Source organism: Thalassophryne amazonica, chromosome 15 (genome assembly GCF_902500255.1).
Source record: "Thalassophryne amazonica chromosome 15, fThaAma1.1, whole genome shotgun sequence".
NCBI classification, from domain to species: domain Eukaryota; kingdom Metazoa; phylum Chordata; class Actinopteri; order Batrachoidiformes; family Batrachoididae; genus Thalassophryne; species Thalassophryne amazonica.
Genome location: NC_047117.1, coordinates 28,075,342 through 28,092,421, shown reverse-complemented (window position 1 = coordinate 28,092,421; position 17,080 = coordinate 28,075,342). Strand labels below are relative to the sequence as shown.

General features: G+C 42.5%; 1 protein-coding gene across 1 annotated transcript; it reads right to left on the bottom strand.

The window, feature by feature from the left end:
- Positions 1 to 415: 415 nt before the first annotated feature.
- LOC117526438 (integrator complex subunit 12-like) lies at positions 416 to 16,841 on the bottom strand. Its single transcript, XM_034188510.1, is given in 11 exon segments — positions 416 to 1,568; positions 3,982 to 4,125; positions 10,821 to 10,903; positions 10,906 to 10,979; positions 12,797 to 12,891; positions 12,893 to 12,940; positions 12,942 to 12,959; positions 13,294 to 13,303; positions 15,081 to 15,253; positions 16,687 to 16,802; positions 16,805 to 16,841. Coding segments are annotated over 11 exon segments (1,368 nt in total). The 3' UTR covers positions 416 to 998.
- Positions 16,842 to 17,080: the final 239 nt, after the last annotated feature.

Sequence of the window (17,080 nt, the reverse complement as noted above, 5' to 3'; positions counted from 1 at the left end):
CTGTGGCATTGTGCTGTGTGATAAAACTGCACCTTTCAGAGTGGCCTTTTATTGTGGGCAGTCTAAGGCACACCTGTGCACTAATCATGGTGTCTAATCAGCATCTTGGTATGGCACACCTGTGAGGTGGGATGGATTATCTCAGCAAAGGAGAAGTGCTCACTATCACAGATTTAGACTGGTTTGTGAACAATATTTGAGGGAAATGGTGATATTGTGTATGTGGAAAAAGTTTTAGATCTTTGAGTTCATCTCATACAAAATGGGAGCAAAACCAAAAGTGTTGCGTTTATATTTTTGTTGAGTGTATATATATATATATATATACACACACACACACACACATTATTTCTACCTCATTTTCTTATTTTATTGTATTGTTACAAGTATTATTATTATTACTTATCTTTGCACATGCTGTTTGATACACATTTTCTTCTGCTCGCACTCATCTTGTGTATTTATTAAGAGCTGACATAATGTGAATTTCTCCACTGTGAGATCAATAAAGTCTTATCTTGCTGCACTCACTTCACAAATATATCCCACTCCTCTGACGCTACTGCACACCACTGCACACGGTTGCTGCTCGCTCGCCTTCATTCGATTTTAATTTCAGCCTCTAATTTTAACTGACTGTGTGGCCAAATCCACATTCAAGTGTAAATGATTTATTTCAAGATGCAGTAATGACATAAAAAAACCAAAGTGGTCTGTAAAATTAAAGCTCAAAATCAACATGTTCAAAATTTTCATGATCTACAAACTTTACTATGAGCACCGGTTACACACCATGACATGCCCTGACTGGGTGTCAGGTTTTTTTTATTTAGTCACTATAGTAACCAATCAGGTGCTGGAAATCGGCAACGGAAGACCGGCTTTACTTTTTATTCCCCAAAACATACTGTTCTGGCACTAACACCATACTATGTAAGTATTTATTAAAAAACAAAACAAAACAAAAAACAACTTTGAGTCATCCTCTTTGTTTCTACTCATTTCTTCAGTTTCTTCTGTGCTGCTTTCTTCTTTACCTGCTGTAACCGTTTCATGGCATTAAACTGGGACTCTTGAGTTGTGGGTGCTTTGTCCCCTGGTGCAACCTTTGACCCATTCCCATTGTTGCCGTTCCCTCCTCCATTACTCCCGTTTCCACCCGCATTTGCTTGGGAGCCGCTTGGGGAGCCGGCCCCTGAAGACCCGGATATAGACACTTTCCCTTGGGTTTCTCCACTCGATGAACGATTCAGGGACTGCTTACCCAGTGTCAGAGGTGGAGGTGGTTTCAGAGTCACCTGGCTTGTGCCGTTTCCGTTGCCACTCCTGGAAAGCTTTGTACTCGCCAGTCCTGACTTGGCCCCCGCCAACCCAGAAAGCCCAACAGGTTTCTGGACGGAGGGAATCGTCAAGGTCTTGCTGCTCCCACTTTGACTCGAAGAACCCAGCTTGGAGGTGGAAGGGAGAGAGGAGCTTGTCTTGGCGGTGAATGCGGCCCAGCCTGTAAGACCACTGCCTGAGGAGGAGGAGGAGCTGCTGCTGCAGTGATTGGCAGAGGTTGTGGATGCCTGCATGGAACCAATCACGCAGTTATTAAAATTACTCAGAAACTTTGCATTCAAGTCCAAAACCTATACAGTATGTTTCAGTAAGTTCGTTTACATGACCATAATAATCAGGTAACTGTTAGCAATCAGATAACTGTAATCATTGATTTCTCACATTTCCATGCACTTCAGTAATCTGATAAATGCAAAAACCAGGTTTACATGATTTCAGCTCGCTAGGTGGATTTCTTTGCAAGTGGAGAAAGGGCAGCTCCTGAAGAAAAAGCATAGACTGAAAAAAGCGCCTTCACTCTGTCTGGCTCTCTGTCACTCCCTCTCTCTCTCTCCCTTTGACCTCACATGATGTGCGTACGCGTGGCGTGCACTCTAACATCTGTACAATGTCTTGCACTTTAGAGGTGTTATCTGGTTTCAAAAACAGTGTTTCTAGATTTCTAAGTGTTTATGTGTTGCTAACTTTAACAAAATATATGAGACACATACACTCAACAAAAATATAAACGCAACACTTTTTGTTTTGCTCCCATTTTGTATGAGATGAACTCAAAGATCTAAAACTTTTTCCACATACACAATATCACCATTTCCCTCAAATATTGTTCACAAACCAGTCTAAATCTGTGATAGTGAGCACTTCTCCTTTGCTGAGATAATCCATCCCACCTCACAGGTGTGCCATACCAAGATCCTGATTAAACACCATGATTAGTGCACAGGTGTGCCTTAGACTGTCCACAATAAAAGGCCACTCTGAAAGGTGCAGTTTTGTTTTATTGGGGGGGGGGGGGGGGGGGGGGGGATACCAGTCAGTATCTGGTGTGACCACCATTTGCCTTATGCAGTGCAACACATCTCCTTCGCATAGAGTTGATCAGGTTGTCAATTGTGGCCTGTGGAATGTTGGTCCACTCCTCTTCAATGGCTGTGCGAAGTTGCTGGATATTGGCAGGAACTGGTATACGCTGTCGTATACGCCGGTCCAGAGCATCCCAAACATGCTTAATGGGTGACATGTCCGGTAAGTATGCTGGCCATGGAAGAACTGGAACATTTTCAGCTTCCAAGAATTGTGTACAGATCCTTGCAACATGGGGCCGTGCATTATCCTGCGGCAACATGAGGTGATGTTCTTGGATGTATGGCACAACAATGGGCCTCAGGATCTCGTCACGGTGTCTCTGTGCATTCAAAATACCATCAATAAAATGCACCTGTGTTCTTCATCAATAACAGACGCCTGCCCATACCATAACCCCACCGCCACCATGGGCCACTCGATCCACAACATTGACATCAGAAAACCGCTCACCCACACAACGCCACACATGCTGTCTGCCATCTGCCCTGGACAGTGTGAACCGGGATTCATCCGTGAAGAGAACACCTCTCCAATGTGCCAAACGCCAGCGAATGTGAGCATTTGCCCACTCAAGTCGTTTACAATGACGAACTGGAGTCAGGACGAGACCCCGATGAGGACGACGAGCATGCAGATGAGCTTCCCTGAGACGGTTTCTGACAGTTTGTGCAGAAATTCTTTGGTTATGCAAACCGATTGTTTCAGCAGCTGTCTGAGTGGCTGGTCTCAGACGATCTTGGAGGTGAACATGCTGGATGTGGAGGTCCTGGGCTGGTGTGGTTACACGTGGTCTGCGGTTGTGAGGCTGGTTGGATGTACTGCCAAATTCTCTGAAACGCCTTTGGAGACGGCTTATGGTAGAGAAATGAACATTCAATACACGAGCAACAGCTCTGGTTGACATTCCTGCTGTCAGCATGCCAATTGCACGCTCCCTCAAATCTTGTGACATCTGTGGCATTGTGCTGTGTGATAAAACTGCACCTTTCAGAGTGGCCTTTTATTGTGAACAGTCTAAGGCACACCTGTGCACTAATCATGGTGTCTAATCAGCATCTTGATATGGCACACCTGTGAGGTGGGATGGATTATCTCAGCAAAGGAGAAGTGCTCACTATCACAGATTTAGACTGGTTTGTGAACAATATTTGAGGGAAATGGTGATATTGTGTATGTGGAAAAAGTTTTAGATCTTTGAGTTCATCTCATACAAAATGGGAGCAAAACCAAAAGTGTTGCATTTATATTTTTGTTGAGTATATTAGATTTACACAGAAATAAGATGTTTTGGAGCATTTTCCACTATGTTGTATTATTACATTTAACTGAGCAGCTAGCTGATGTCACCATGCATCTGTACTCTGATTGGCTGGCACGTGTGCTTCCCAGTATCCCTCACACAATCGGAGGAAGCCCCACGTGATCTATGATGTCACTGTGGTTGCTATTATAGACTGTATGCGTTCCTACCGAACGTAGTTCAAGGACAACTGTTCGTTTGAATTTTTTGCTGGTTAAAACAACGACAAAAAAAGCCAATAATATCACACATACCTTCACTTCTGTTCTTTTGAAGGCCTGGAAGGTGCTGGCTGCATCCGATTTGGCTTTGAGCTCTGCCTTCTTCACCAGTGTGTCTTTGACAACAGGCGCTGCTGACACGGACGCAGGAGATGGCTTCTGTGGAGGTTTCTGGGCCTAGTGCATAAACAGCAATATGTTGGTTTTTTAAAGTTTGTTTTAGCTCTCACAAATAATAGTCAGACAGCCTAAAAACACTCAGAACTAATAATTCCCATAATTAATTATTGGTGCTCAGGGGCAGCCACTCCTGTCAGATATCAGAAGCTAATACCCCTATTACACAGGGCACCATTCTGTTACAATCCCCAATGATCCAGAAAAAGTACAAAAACCAAGATGAAACGGCTTACTCCAGCAGGCCTCCTATCGAGCTGGCTTTTAGTGTGTACGAGGGCTGTCCATATAGTATAGGTAAAGTTTATTTTTTTCAAAAACTATATGGATTTCATTCATATGTTTTTACGTCAGACATGCTTGAACCCTCGTGCGCATGCGTGAGTTTTTCCACGCCTGTCGGTGACGTCATTCGCCTGTGAGCACTCCTTGTGGGAGGAGTCGTCCAGCCCCTCATCGGAATTCCTTTGTCTGAGAAGTTGCTGAGAGACTGGCGCTTTGTTTGATCAAAATTTTTTCTAAACCTGTGAGACACATCAAAGTGGACACGGTTCGAAAAATTTTAACGGCTGATGAGAGATTTTGAGGTGATACTGTCGCATTAAGAACTTCCCACGGAGCGAGACGTCGTACAGCGGTCCCAGGCGCCATCGTCAGCCTGTTTCAAGCTGAAAACCTCCACATTTCAGGCTCTATTGATCCAGGACGTCGTGAGAGAACAGAGAAGTTTCACAAGAAGTCGGTTTCAGCATTTTATCCGGATATTCCACTGTTAAAGGAGATTTTTTTAATGAAAGACGTGCGGGTGGATCGCAGCGTCGGCTCGCAGCCGCCGCGACGCTCCACCACAGGAAAAACACCTCTGTTGGAAGCCTTAAGGACAAGTTGGAACATGTCCAGCTGTTAAACAATTTCTCATATACTCACTCCACTGAAAGCCATCAAAAGCCGCCTGGATTTTACAAATGGTTATCAACATAGAGGTGTTTTTCCTGTGCCGCCGCACTGCGCCGGCTGCGTCCCGACGCGCGGACCCGTCCGCACGTCTTTCATTAAAAAAAATCTCCTTTAACAGTGGAATATCCGGATAAAATGCTGAAACCGACTTCTTCTGAAACTTCTCTGTTCTCTCACGATGTCCTGGATCAATAGAGCCTGAAATGTGGAGGTTTTCAGCTTGAAACAGGCTGACGACGGCGCCTGGGAGTGCTGCACGACGTCTCGCTCCATGGGAAGTCCTTAAAGCGTCAGTATCACCTCAAAATCTCTCATCAGCCGTTAAAACTTTCACTGAAACCAGCTTAATTTTTCGAACCGTGTCCACTTCGATGTATCTCACAGGTTTAGAAAAAATTTTGATCAAACAAAGCGCCAGTCTCTCCAACTTCTCAGACAAAGGAATTCTGACGAGGGGCTGGACGACTCCTCCCACAAGGAGTGCTCACAGGCGAATGACGTCACCAACAGGCGTGGAAAAACTCATGCATGCGCACAAGGGTTCAAGCATGTCTGACGTAAAAACATATGAATGAAATCCATATAGTTTTTGAAAAAAATAAAAAGGACCTATACTTTATGGACAGCCCTCGTAGACCTGGCAACTGGCTGGCTTATAATGCGCATAACTGGCAACCGGTTTAAAAACAAAAGTAAAGTGGCACCCGGCTGCATTCTCAGCTAGAACACAACAAACACTGCTTTTGCTTCAGATTTTTACCCCGATGGAACACAAACAAATTTCAGCCTGTACTCACTAGGACTACCCTGTTTAAAGATGTTTGAACATGACTGAAGCTGCTGAGACCCCAAACACCTGGAAGTGACTGCCTAATGATGCTGATTTTCACAACGCTTCACTTTTCCACACTTTGTGATGTTACAGCCTTATTCCAAAATGGAGTAAATTCAATTTTCCCTCAAAATTCTGCTCACAACACCCCATAATGACAACATGAAAACGTTTTTTTGAAATTATCATCTTCATCAGCTGTGATGGTGTGAGAGCCAGAAGCTTCTATCAAATCAAATCAATTTTATTTATATAGCGCCAAATCACAACAAACAGTTGCCCCAAGGCGCTTTATATTGTAAGGCAAAGCCATACAATAATTACGGAAAAACCCCAACGGTCAAAACGACCCCCTGTGCAGCAAGCACTTGGCGACAATGGGAAGGAAAAACTCCCTTTTAACAGGAAGAAACCTCCAGCAGAACCAGGCTCAGGGAGGGGCAGTCTTCTGCTGGGACTGGTTGGGGCTGAGAGAAAGAACCAGGAAAAAGACATGCCGTGGAGGGGAGCAGAGATCAATCACTAATGATTAAATGCAGAGTGGTCATACAGAGCAAAAGAGAAAGAAACACTCAGTGCATCATGGGAACCCCTCAGCAGTCTAAGTCTATAGCAGCATAACTAAGGGATGGTTCAGGGTCACCTGATCCAGCCCTAACTATAAGCTTTAGCAAAAAGGAAAGTTTTAAGCCTAATCTTAAAGTAGAGAGGGTGTCTGTCTCCCTGATCTGAATTGGGAGCTGGTTCCACAGGAGAGGAGCCTGAAAGCTGAAGGCTCTGCCTCCCATTCTACTCTTAAAAACCCTAGGAACTACAAGTAAGCCTGCAGTCTGAGAGCGAAGCGCTCTATTGGGGTGATATGGTACTATGAGGTCCCTAAGATAAGATGGGACCTGATTATTCAAAACCTTATAAGTAAGAAGAAGAATTTTAAATTCTATTCTAGAATTAACAGGAAGCCAATGAAGAGAGGCCAATATGGGTGAATATGCTCTCTCCTTCTAGTCCCCGTCAGTACTCTAGCTGCAGCATTTTGAATTAACTGAAGGCTTTTCAGGAACTTTTAGGACAACCTGATAATAATGAATTACAATAGTCCAGCCTAGAGGAAATAAATGCATGAATTAGTTTTTCAGCATCACTCTGAGACAAGACCTTTCTAATTTTAGAGATATTGTGCAAATGCAAAAAAGCAGTCCTACATATTTGCTTAATATGCGCATTGAAGGACATATCCTGATCAAAAATGACCTGCAAGATTTCTCACCGTATTACTAGAGGTCAGGGTAATGCCATCCAGAGTAAAGATCTGGTTAGACACCCTGTTTCTAAGATTTGTGGGGCCAAGTACAATAACTTCAATCCTGCAGTTTAGCTAATTGGTGTGTGTCCTCTGCTTCATGGATAGATAAAGCTGGGTATCATCTGCGTAACAATGAAATTTAAGCAGTGCTGTCTAATAATACTGCCTAAGGGAAGCATGTATAAAGTAAATAAAATTGGTCCTAGCACAGAACCTTGGTGAACTCCATAATTAACCTTAGTCTGTGAAGAAGATTCCCCATTTACATGAACAAATTGTAATCTATTAGATAAATATGATTCAAACCACCGCAGCGCAATGCTTTTAATACCTGTGGCATGCTCTAATCTCTGTAATGAAATTTTATGGTCAACAGTATCAAAGCAGCACTGAGGTCTAACAGGACAAGCACAGAGATGAGTCCACTGTCTGAGACCAAAAGAAGATAATTTGTAACCTTCACTAATGCTGTTTCTGTACTATGATGAATTCTAAAACCTGACCTGAAACTCTTCAAATAGACCATTCCTCTGCAGATGATCAGTTAGCTGTTTTACAACTATCCTTTCAAGAATTTTTGAGAGAAAAGGAAGGTTGGAGATTGGCCTATAATTAGCTAAGATAGCTGGGTCAAGTGATGGCTTTTTAAGTAATGGTTTAATTACTGCCACCTTAAAAGCCTGTGGTACATAGCCAACTAATAAAGATAGATTGATCATATTTAAGAGCGAAGCATTAATTAATGGTAGGGCTTCCTTGAGCAGCCTGGTAGGAATAGGGTCTAATAGACATTTTGATGGTTTGGAGGAAGTAACTAATGAAATAACTCAGACAGAACAATCAGAGAGAAAGAAATACTGGCATCACTGAAAGCAGCCAAAGATAACGATATGTCTTTGTGATGGTTATGAGTAATTTTTTCTCTAATAGTTAAAATTTTATTAGCAAAGAAAGTCATTACTAGTCATGAAGTCATTACTAGTTAAAGTTAAAGGAATACTCGGCTCAATAGAGCTCTGACTCTTGTCAGCGTGGCTACAGTGCTGAAAGAAACCTGGGGTTCTTATTTTCTTCAATAAGTGATGAGTAGTAAGATGTCCTAGCTTTAGGGAGGGCTTTTTTATAGAGCAACAGACTCTTTTTCCAGCCTAAGTGAAGATCTTCTAAATTAGTGAGACGTCATTTCCTCTCCAACTTACGGGTTATCTGCTTTAAGCTGCGAGTTATACCAAGGAGTCAGGCATTTCTGATTTAAGGCTCTCTTTTTCAGAGGAGCTACAGCATCCAAAGTTGTCCTCAATGAGGATGTAAAACTATTGACGAGATAATCTATCTCACTCACAGAGTTTAGGTAGCTACTCTGCCCTGTGTTGGTATATGGCATTGGAGAACATATCAGCATCATCAACGATCAGCATGCATCTTAATGAACTCTTACCCTACAATCACATTAGCCACAAGCAAGGCCTTGCTATTCATTTTAAATCAGAGTGGGTGTTTTGCAGTCGCAAGGGAAAACGGCACTCTGCCCCCAGCTAGGTGGGGCCACATAGACGAGAAGTCTATTTTATGCAAATACTGAGCAATGTGACTCAGTGACTGCCAATCTCAGTGAATAGGAAGGAATAATCTAGGTTGTTCCTTTGAACAAAATAATCCAAGATGGCAGTCTATGCTCTGAAACAGCTTATTTTTGTATAAATCTGTTTCTAATGCGACCACAGAGTAGGATTAAAACAATCACTGCCTTGATATTATTCCATGAGACAACCGGGTTTTCAGGACCACTTTTAAGGGGATTAAACATCACTTACAATCCAGCCTCAGACTACCACGGCCTTCAAAAAGTCACCTTCCCAGAGTGGCAGCTGCAGGCAGGTAGGGGATCAGTGAAGGATTGCACAGGGCTCAATAGTTAAAAATCATCCAATCATATCTTACAAACAATGAATGTATATGAGTGCAATGGTAAGAACATTTGCATGAGTGGAAAGATGGAACATACCATTCAATGAGGTGTCAGCTAAATATTTTCAACAAATGAAATATTCTTTCTACTGCACTAAAGGAAACACTATTTGTTTTATATGACACCTAAATAGGTGCATGCCATTTGATTTGTACTTAAAATGAGACAGGTGTTTCTTCTTGGAGTAGGACATAATGGGCAGCACGACCCAGCAGTTCATGCAACCCTGCAGGTGACTCCAGTGGTACACCTGCTTTCTTAAATCCAGCGAAAAACTGATCTGAAAGCACTTCAACAGCCGCTGTCAGTTATTTTTGTTTAATTGATATTTTACTGAAAATTGGATGTTTCTTCTCAGAGCAGGAATCAGAGGGCAGTGGGACCCAACAGATCACTCCAGCAGGCAGCTCAGCCATCGCTGAGTAGTGTGAGTCTGAGGAGCTTGTGGAATTGCAAGGCTGCTTTCTTAAATCCAGCAAAATAAATAAAGTGTCAAGAACTTGTTCATTTCTTCATCTGACAGTATTTCAACAGCTGCTAAATATGTCCCAAGGAATACTGCAGCTGCTAGATTTAGCCTCTTTGTATGATGGTAGGGCAGCACGGTGGCTTAGTGGTTAGCACTGTTGCCTCACAGCGAGAGGTCATGGGTTCAACTCCCACCTGTGGTCTTTTTGTGTGGAGTTTGCATGTTCTCCCCGTGTTTACGTGGGTTTCCTCCAGTTGTTCGGGTTTCCTCCCACATCCAAAGACATGCAGGTTAGGTAGATTAGAATCTTTAAATTGTCCGTAGGTGTGCGACCGTGGGTGTGAATGTGTTTGTGGCCCTGTGACAGACTGGCGTCCTGTCCTGGGTGTACCCACCTCACGCTCTATGACTGATGGGATAGGCTCCAGCCCCCCGTGACCCTTAATTGGACTAAGCGGCTGAAGATGAGTGTGTGTGGTATCATGACAGCATTTTTATGAGAAGCTAATAACTGAGCCGTGCAATAGAAAAGTGATAACAAAATAATGCAAGGATAGTAACAAAAAGTACAATAGTGACGTTACCCATGCAATGGGACAAATAATGAATGTCACATGACATACAATCTATCAATGAGATGACGAGCACCACTTCAAATTTCAAATAATGAAAATTATACTGGAGTATTTGCCTGACTATAAGATTCTGAAAAGGTATAGTTTGGACTATATCACTTGAATGCTATGGAGTTATGGGATTAAAACAGCAAAAATGATGACAAAGGTGATGCAAATTATTGGTTGAGTTAGTATGAATTTTAAAAGGAATGGTTTACACCATTTATTATGCATATTTACAATGTTAGCTGGCACTATGGGAGGCTATCATACATTTTTTTGTATCATCCGTGGTATACTGAGAGTGGTTTGTAAGTGTGTTTAGTCCCCTTAAATGGTACCAAGTAAATCAAATTTGACTTCTGGTTTATAGATTATATTCTTGAACTATTGGGTACATACACATCTCTCAGATTAATCATACATACACAGATCTGAGGCCATGCCAGCCTCATTAAGACTCAGTGCAGCTTGGATCATCAGAACCAAGGGTACCCATGCAGACCTCACAAAAAATGGATCCTAGAACAGAACCATTCATTCCTCACCATGCGTTTCATCTGCCTGGTGCAGCGGGCGCAGTAACACACAAGTCGTGGGTCATTAACTTCTTTATCTGTGACTTGTGGCTGTGACAGTCTTGGTGGTACAGATTATGGCACTCTTGGCATTCCACCAACTGGTTTCCCATCATCACTGTCATTTGTCTTGGGTGAAATAAACACAACGGCCAAAGTAAGCACAAGAAATTAAATGCATAATAAGCAACTATTATAGCATTTCCTGTTTTACAAGATTAAAAGCAGAATAACTATTATGAATGAATGAATGAATGAATTTATTCAGCACACAGACCAAAATGACAAATTAGCCTCACAGCAAAACAAAGAAAACAATCTGACAAAGCACCCATGTGTCTGAAAGGGTGTGGGCAGAAGCCAAAGCTTATAAACCTATATATACGAGGTCTATTAGAAAAGTATCCGACCTTATTATTTAAAAAAAAAACCATATGGATTTGAATCACGTGTGATTACATCAGCCAAGCTTGAACCCTCATAGGCATGCGAGAGTTTTTTCACGCCTGTTGGTGACGTCATTCGCCCTGTGAGCACGCCCTTGTGGGAGGAGTGGTTCAGCCCCCCCCCCGTCGGAATTCCTTTGTCTGAGAAGTTGCTGAGAGACTGGCGCTGTGCTTCATCAAATTTTTTCCAAAACTGTGAGGCACATCAGAGTGGACACCATTCGACAAATTAAGCTGGTTTTCGGTGAAATTTTAATGGCTGATGAGAGATTTGGATTGTTTCTATCGCTGTAAGGACTTCCCACGGAGCGGGACGTCGTGCAGCGCTCGAGGCGACGTCGTCATCCTGTTTCAAGCTGAAAACCTCCAAATTTAAGCCTCTGTTGACCCAGGACGTCGTGAGTAGAACAAGAGAACTTTCAGAGAGGTCGGAATCAGCAGTTTCTCCGGACATTCCACTGTTAAAGGAGATTTTTTTAATGAAAGACGTGCGGAGGATTGGCGGTCGGCTCGCAGCCGGCGCAGCGTGCCCGCCACAGGAAAAACACCCTCTGTTATTCCTGTGGCGGGCGAGAGTGGCGCCGGCGCCAATCTGTCCGCACGTCTTCATTAAAAAAAAATCTCCTTTAACAGTGGAATGTCCGGATAAACTGCTGATTCCAAACTCTTCTGAAGTTCTCTGTTCTCTCACGACGTCCTGGGTCAACAGAGGCTTAAATTTGGAGGTTTTCAGCTTGAAACAGGACGACAACGTCGCCTCGGAGGCAACTGCGCGACGTCCCACTCCGTGGGAAGTCCTTACAGCGATTAGAATCAATCCAAAATATCTCAATCAGCCGTTAAAATTTACACCGAAAACCAGCTTAATTTGTCGAATGGTATCCACTCGGATGTGCCTCACAGTTTTTGAAAAAATTTTGATGAGCACAGCGCCCAGTCTCTCAGCAACTTCTCAGACAATGAAATCCGACGAGGGGGCTGGACCACTCCTCCCACAAGGCTGTGCTCACAGGCGAATGACGTCACCGACAGGTGTGGAAAAGTCACGCATGCGCACGAAGGTTCAAGCTTGGCTGACGTAAAAACATATGAATCAAATCCATATAGTTTTTTAAAAAAATAATAAAACGGTCGGTTTCTTTTCTATAGACCTCATATATATATATATATATATATATATATATATATATATATATATATATACACACACACACACACACCACACACACACCCCATGATAACTTATACAAAATTTAAGTAATCACTTAACTAAGATTTCAAAACACAAACATGCAAACAGCAGTGGACCATGCACAAACCCCCCCAAAAACCCAAAACAAAATCGATAAACCTAATTCATTATGCTATAACAGGTAATTAAATGATTTTTGAAGAGCCTTTTGAAGCCAACCAAGTTACCGTGCGATCAACTGGACTGCTATTAAACACCAAAATATCAAGCTTTGTAACTGCATTTAGCTATTATAAAATGATTAACACATACTGCAAACCACAACAGGCCAGGCCATTTCCATAGCAAAGTCGTCAGCGCTGGTCTCATCGTAGTCATGTATGTTTGGCAGGTCTTTGCTCGTCCTGAACGGTAATCGGAGAAGAACGATTCTCCTGCTTCTCCCAACGAGGACTTTTTCGGAGGGTCCACCTCGCACAATTCAACCTCTGACCTACACCCAAAGAGTAAAGAGGAAAGGTCACTTTTTCAACTCTCTCATGACCTTTCACGTTCACAACTTTGACTTTCTGTGATCACTTTGGCCCCATCACACAGATGAATCGTGTCCAAAAACTATAAGGCATGCTTTTCATTTCCCTGCCTGAAACCAGCGTTATTTTATGAAAACAACAATAAAAACCCAATACAACCTTCCCGTATGACAAAAAAAGAGACATCTAGGAACATACGAGGTCTGTCCATAAAGTATAGTACCTTTTTATTTATTTTTTTAAACTATATGGATTTGATTCATATATTTCACGTCAGACAAGCTTGAACCCTTGTGTGAATGCGTGAGTTTTTCCACACCTGTCCGTGACGTCATTCACCTGTGTGCACGCCTTGTGGAAGGAGTGGTCCCGCCCCGTCGTCGGATTTTCATTGTCTGGAAATGGCGGAATGATTTGGGTTTTTCTTTTTCCAGAAGCTGTTAGAGACTGGCACCTGGAACCATTCGAAAAATTATCTGGCTTTTGGTTGAAAATTTTACGGGCTTCACAGAGAATAAGGACTATTACTTACAGCTTTAAGGATGGCCACAATGGCGCTCGGCAGCACCGCGCTCCGAGCTGCGACGACACGGCACAAGCCACCGGACCATTTCTAACGGATGGCTCTGTGGATACGAGACGTCGTGTGCACTTTCTCTGGTTATCACAAGAGCTGGACATCAACATTTTATGGCAGATTTCACTTTTAACAAGAGATTTTGTCGTGGAAAGATGCGCAGAGGCTTTGTGCGTCATGACCGATTCGCTGTTCGAGCGAGACAAAGGAACACCTCGTTTCGGCGTGCCAGAGGACAAGTTCGGACATGCCAGCTCTCCACAATTTCTCTTATAAGTCACTCGACTGGGTAAGCATGAAAGCCGAGATAGGCATGTCCAAACTTGTCCTCTGACACGCAGAAATGGAGGTGTTCCTTTGTCTCGCTTCCAAAGCGAATCGGTCGTGCACGCGCGAAGCCTCCCGCGCGGCTTTCCATGACAAAATCTCTTGTTAAAAGTGAAACCTGCCGGAAAATGGCTGATGTCCAGCTCTTGTGATAACAAGAGAAAGAGCACACGACGGTCTCGTATCCACCGAGCCATCCGTTTAGAAATGGTCGGTGGCTTGTGCCGCGTCATCGCAGCTCGGAGCGCGGTGCGCCGAGCGTCCTTAAAGGGGTCCTTAAAGCTGTAGTAACAGTCCTTATTCTCTGTGAAGCCCGTTAAAATTTTCACCGAAAGCCAGATAATTTTTCGAATGGTTTGCAGGTGGCAGTCTCTAACAGCTTCTGAAAAAATTCTGATGGAAAAAAACCCCCAAATCATTCCGCCATTTCCAGGACAATGAAAATCCGACGAGGGGGCGGGACCACTCCTTCCACCAAGGCATGCTCACAGGCGAATGACGTCATCGTCAGGCGTGGAAAAACTCACGCATGCGCACGAGGGTTCAAGCTTGTCTGACGTGAAAACATATGAATCAAATCCATATAGTTTAAAAAAAATAAAAAGGTACGATACTTTATGGACAGACCTCGTATAATTCTCAAATGAAAATGGTATTTGTTGTTTGTTTATTTATTTATAGGAAGAATGAACATTTGACCTTTTGCATCGTGAACGGTTCAGAGTCTACAACTGTGACTGTAGACCCAAATGGTGGCAAACAACAACAACAAAAAACAAAAACTAGAGAACAGCTGTGGATGTCACTTTATGCTATCTGTACTCGCAGTTGTTACGGTGCTGCTGCATGTTCAGGGAAATTGCTATATGTATTAGAAATTGAACAAGACTAAAAATAAAGTTTAATTGCAACTAACAACAAAAACAAAAGATGAAAACTAATACATATTCTGTCAACAAACTAAATGGGATTCAAAAATCAAGGGCCACATTTAACAGTGCTGAAATCATAGCTCAGTAATATAGTCAGAGGACAAACAAACTGAAGAAATAAAAATCTGGCACCTGAGATGGATTCATATGACAGAATAAACAACAGCCTTGTCAAAATCAGGCACACTGATGCTGCTTCTTTTGAGATTTTGTTTTTAAAGACTCCAACTATACCTTGTCGGAAGGTCTCTTCTCGCCATCCTTCTTGCTCTTCTCTGTGCTATGGGACTTAGCAATGCCACTGCTACTGCTGGAGGACGAGGACCCAGAGGAGGACTTTGAGTCTTGCTTACTGAGGCTCAGCTTGGACACTGATCCCTTGGACAAATCTAAATCCTGATGACACAAAAATTAACACACACCATTGAAAGGTCTATGCGAATAAAATCTGCATGATAAGAGTCCATCTCCTCCAGATTAACACTTTAGCCCAGAAACAACAGACACTGTCATCATGCAACTCACGAAATTCAAAGGGCATATAATGCCTATAACGTAATCAAAGGTCACATATTGTGCAAAAATGCACTTAACCATGGTTTTCTAAAAATGTGTGTTGCTAGTCCGTCTTTAAATCCCCTCAAAATGAGGAAGGTCCATCCTCTCCCTCTACTGTCTGCAACACCTTTATCAAAGCGTGCGCTCACACAGGCTAATCAGACATTTTCCCTAGATGATGTAATGTAGCTAAGTAACAGGTCTTGCATGTTTATGACAGTCCCCCAGCTCAGTGTTCATTCCACTTACTAAGTGTGGCTCACAGCCTACATCTTTGATTCCCCTGCAAAGGGTGGCATTATGCCAGAAGGCCCAAGCCACATCATCTTCCAGACAGGGCTGTGGTCAGACACAGACACTGATATTTAAAACTACAGCCTGCTCTGAGCATGGCTGAAACAGAAGGTTTTATAGGCATGCTAAAATCCAGAACTGGAATGGATTTTTAGCTAGAACCTAAAAAGATGTTTACCTCTGAGACCTATGTAAACTTCTTGAAAAGGGGCTCAATATGTGTATGCTTTAAAATGTGGCTAACTTTGATGCATCACATCAATTCAAAAAGCAACTTTGTGTTGCTTCTGTAATATCCTGTAGATGTGTCTGCCACCTGGTGGATGATGAGTGAATGGTGAGTTGATGATGGATTAGGAGCAGGTGTGGTTGCCAGCAAGAGAGATTGTTTCTGAAAAAATGTACTGAATCAGAGAAGTAAGCCATTACTTTCTGAGTGTTTCACAGTGACTATATTTTCAACTAACATGGTCAAACCTCCACACAAGCCACAGTGTGTTCAATGACAGACTAATAACAACACAGCATGTCGCAGTTATCAGCTTCATCTTACAGATGAGGTTCATAGTGTCTGGGAGTGAGTGAGTAAGTGGGGTGAGGGGGGAACTAAAACCCAGATACACGCTTATTATTACTGGTTATAGTGCAAGTGCTACTATAAGAATGTGTACACAAAAACAACAAAAAGGACACTCAAAAGGCACCAGAAGTCACCAAGTACCACTCCCCCCCTCCAAAAAAAATCCCAGTGTGTGTGTTTATATGACCGTGGATCTCCTTAAATTTGCTGCAGTTTTGCCGCACCTGCCACCACCTACTCATTTCAAATGACCACCTATTATGTATTTTGTGACCTGAGCCAGCAGAATGTTTTTGTATGAATTTAACTACAAAAGTGAAATTATATTATTTTATTTTAATATAATAATAATATAAATTTTAATATAATTACAATATTTCCATGATGCATGACTTACCTTTTGTGATATGCGGTAAGATGAATCACTTCCTCTTGCAAGAGACTCATCTAGCAGAGCTTTGAGTTTCTCAGCGGAGTCCTTACTTTTGGAGTGCAGGTAACTCAACCCTTTAAGAATATGGGATCCAATTCCAAACTGACAGGACCTGCCATGGCTTAATCTGGATCTGACACAAATGATGTCAGCTCATCAGGCTTTAGTTACCAGTTTCATTATCACATAAACTGGTTCTCAGACTTTTGGTCACACAGCCAAAGAAATCAACAGTCATGCTACCTCCCACAAGATTGATTTAATAAACTGGAGCAATGTTAACAAACATAGTAACATTTCTTTATATTTTTTGAAGAAAATAACATTAGCAAACTGGATGAATACGAAAACTATTAAC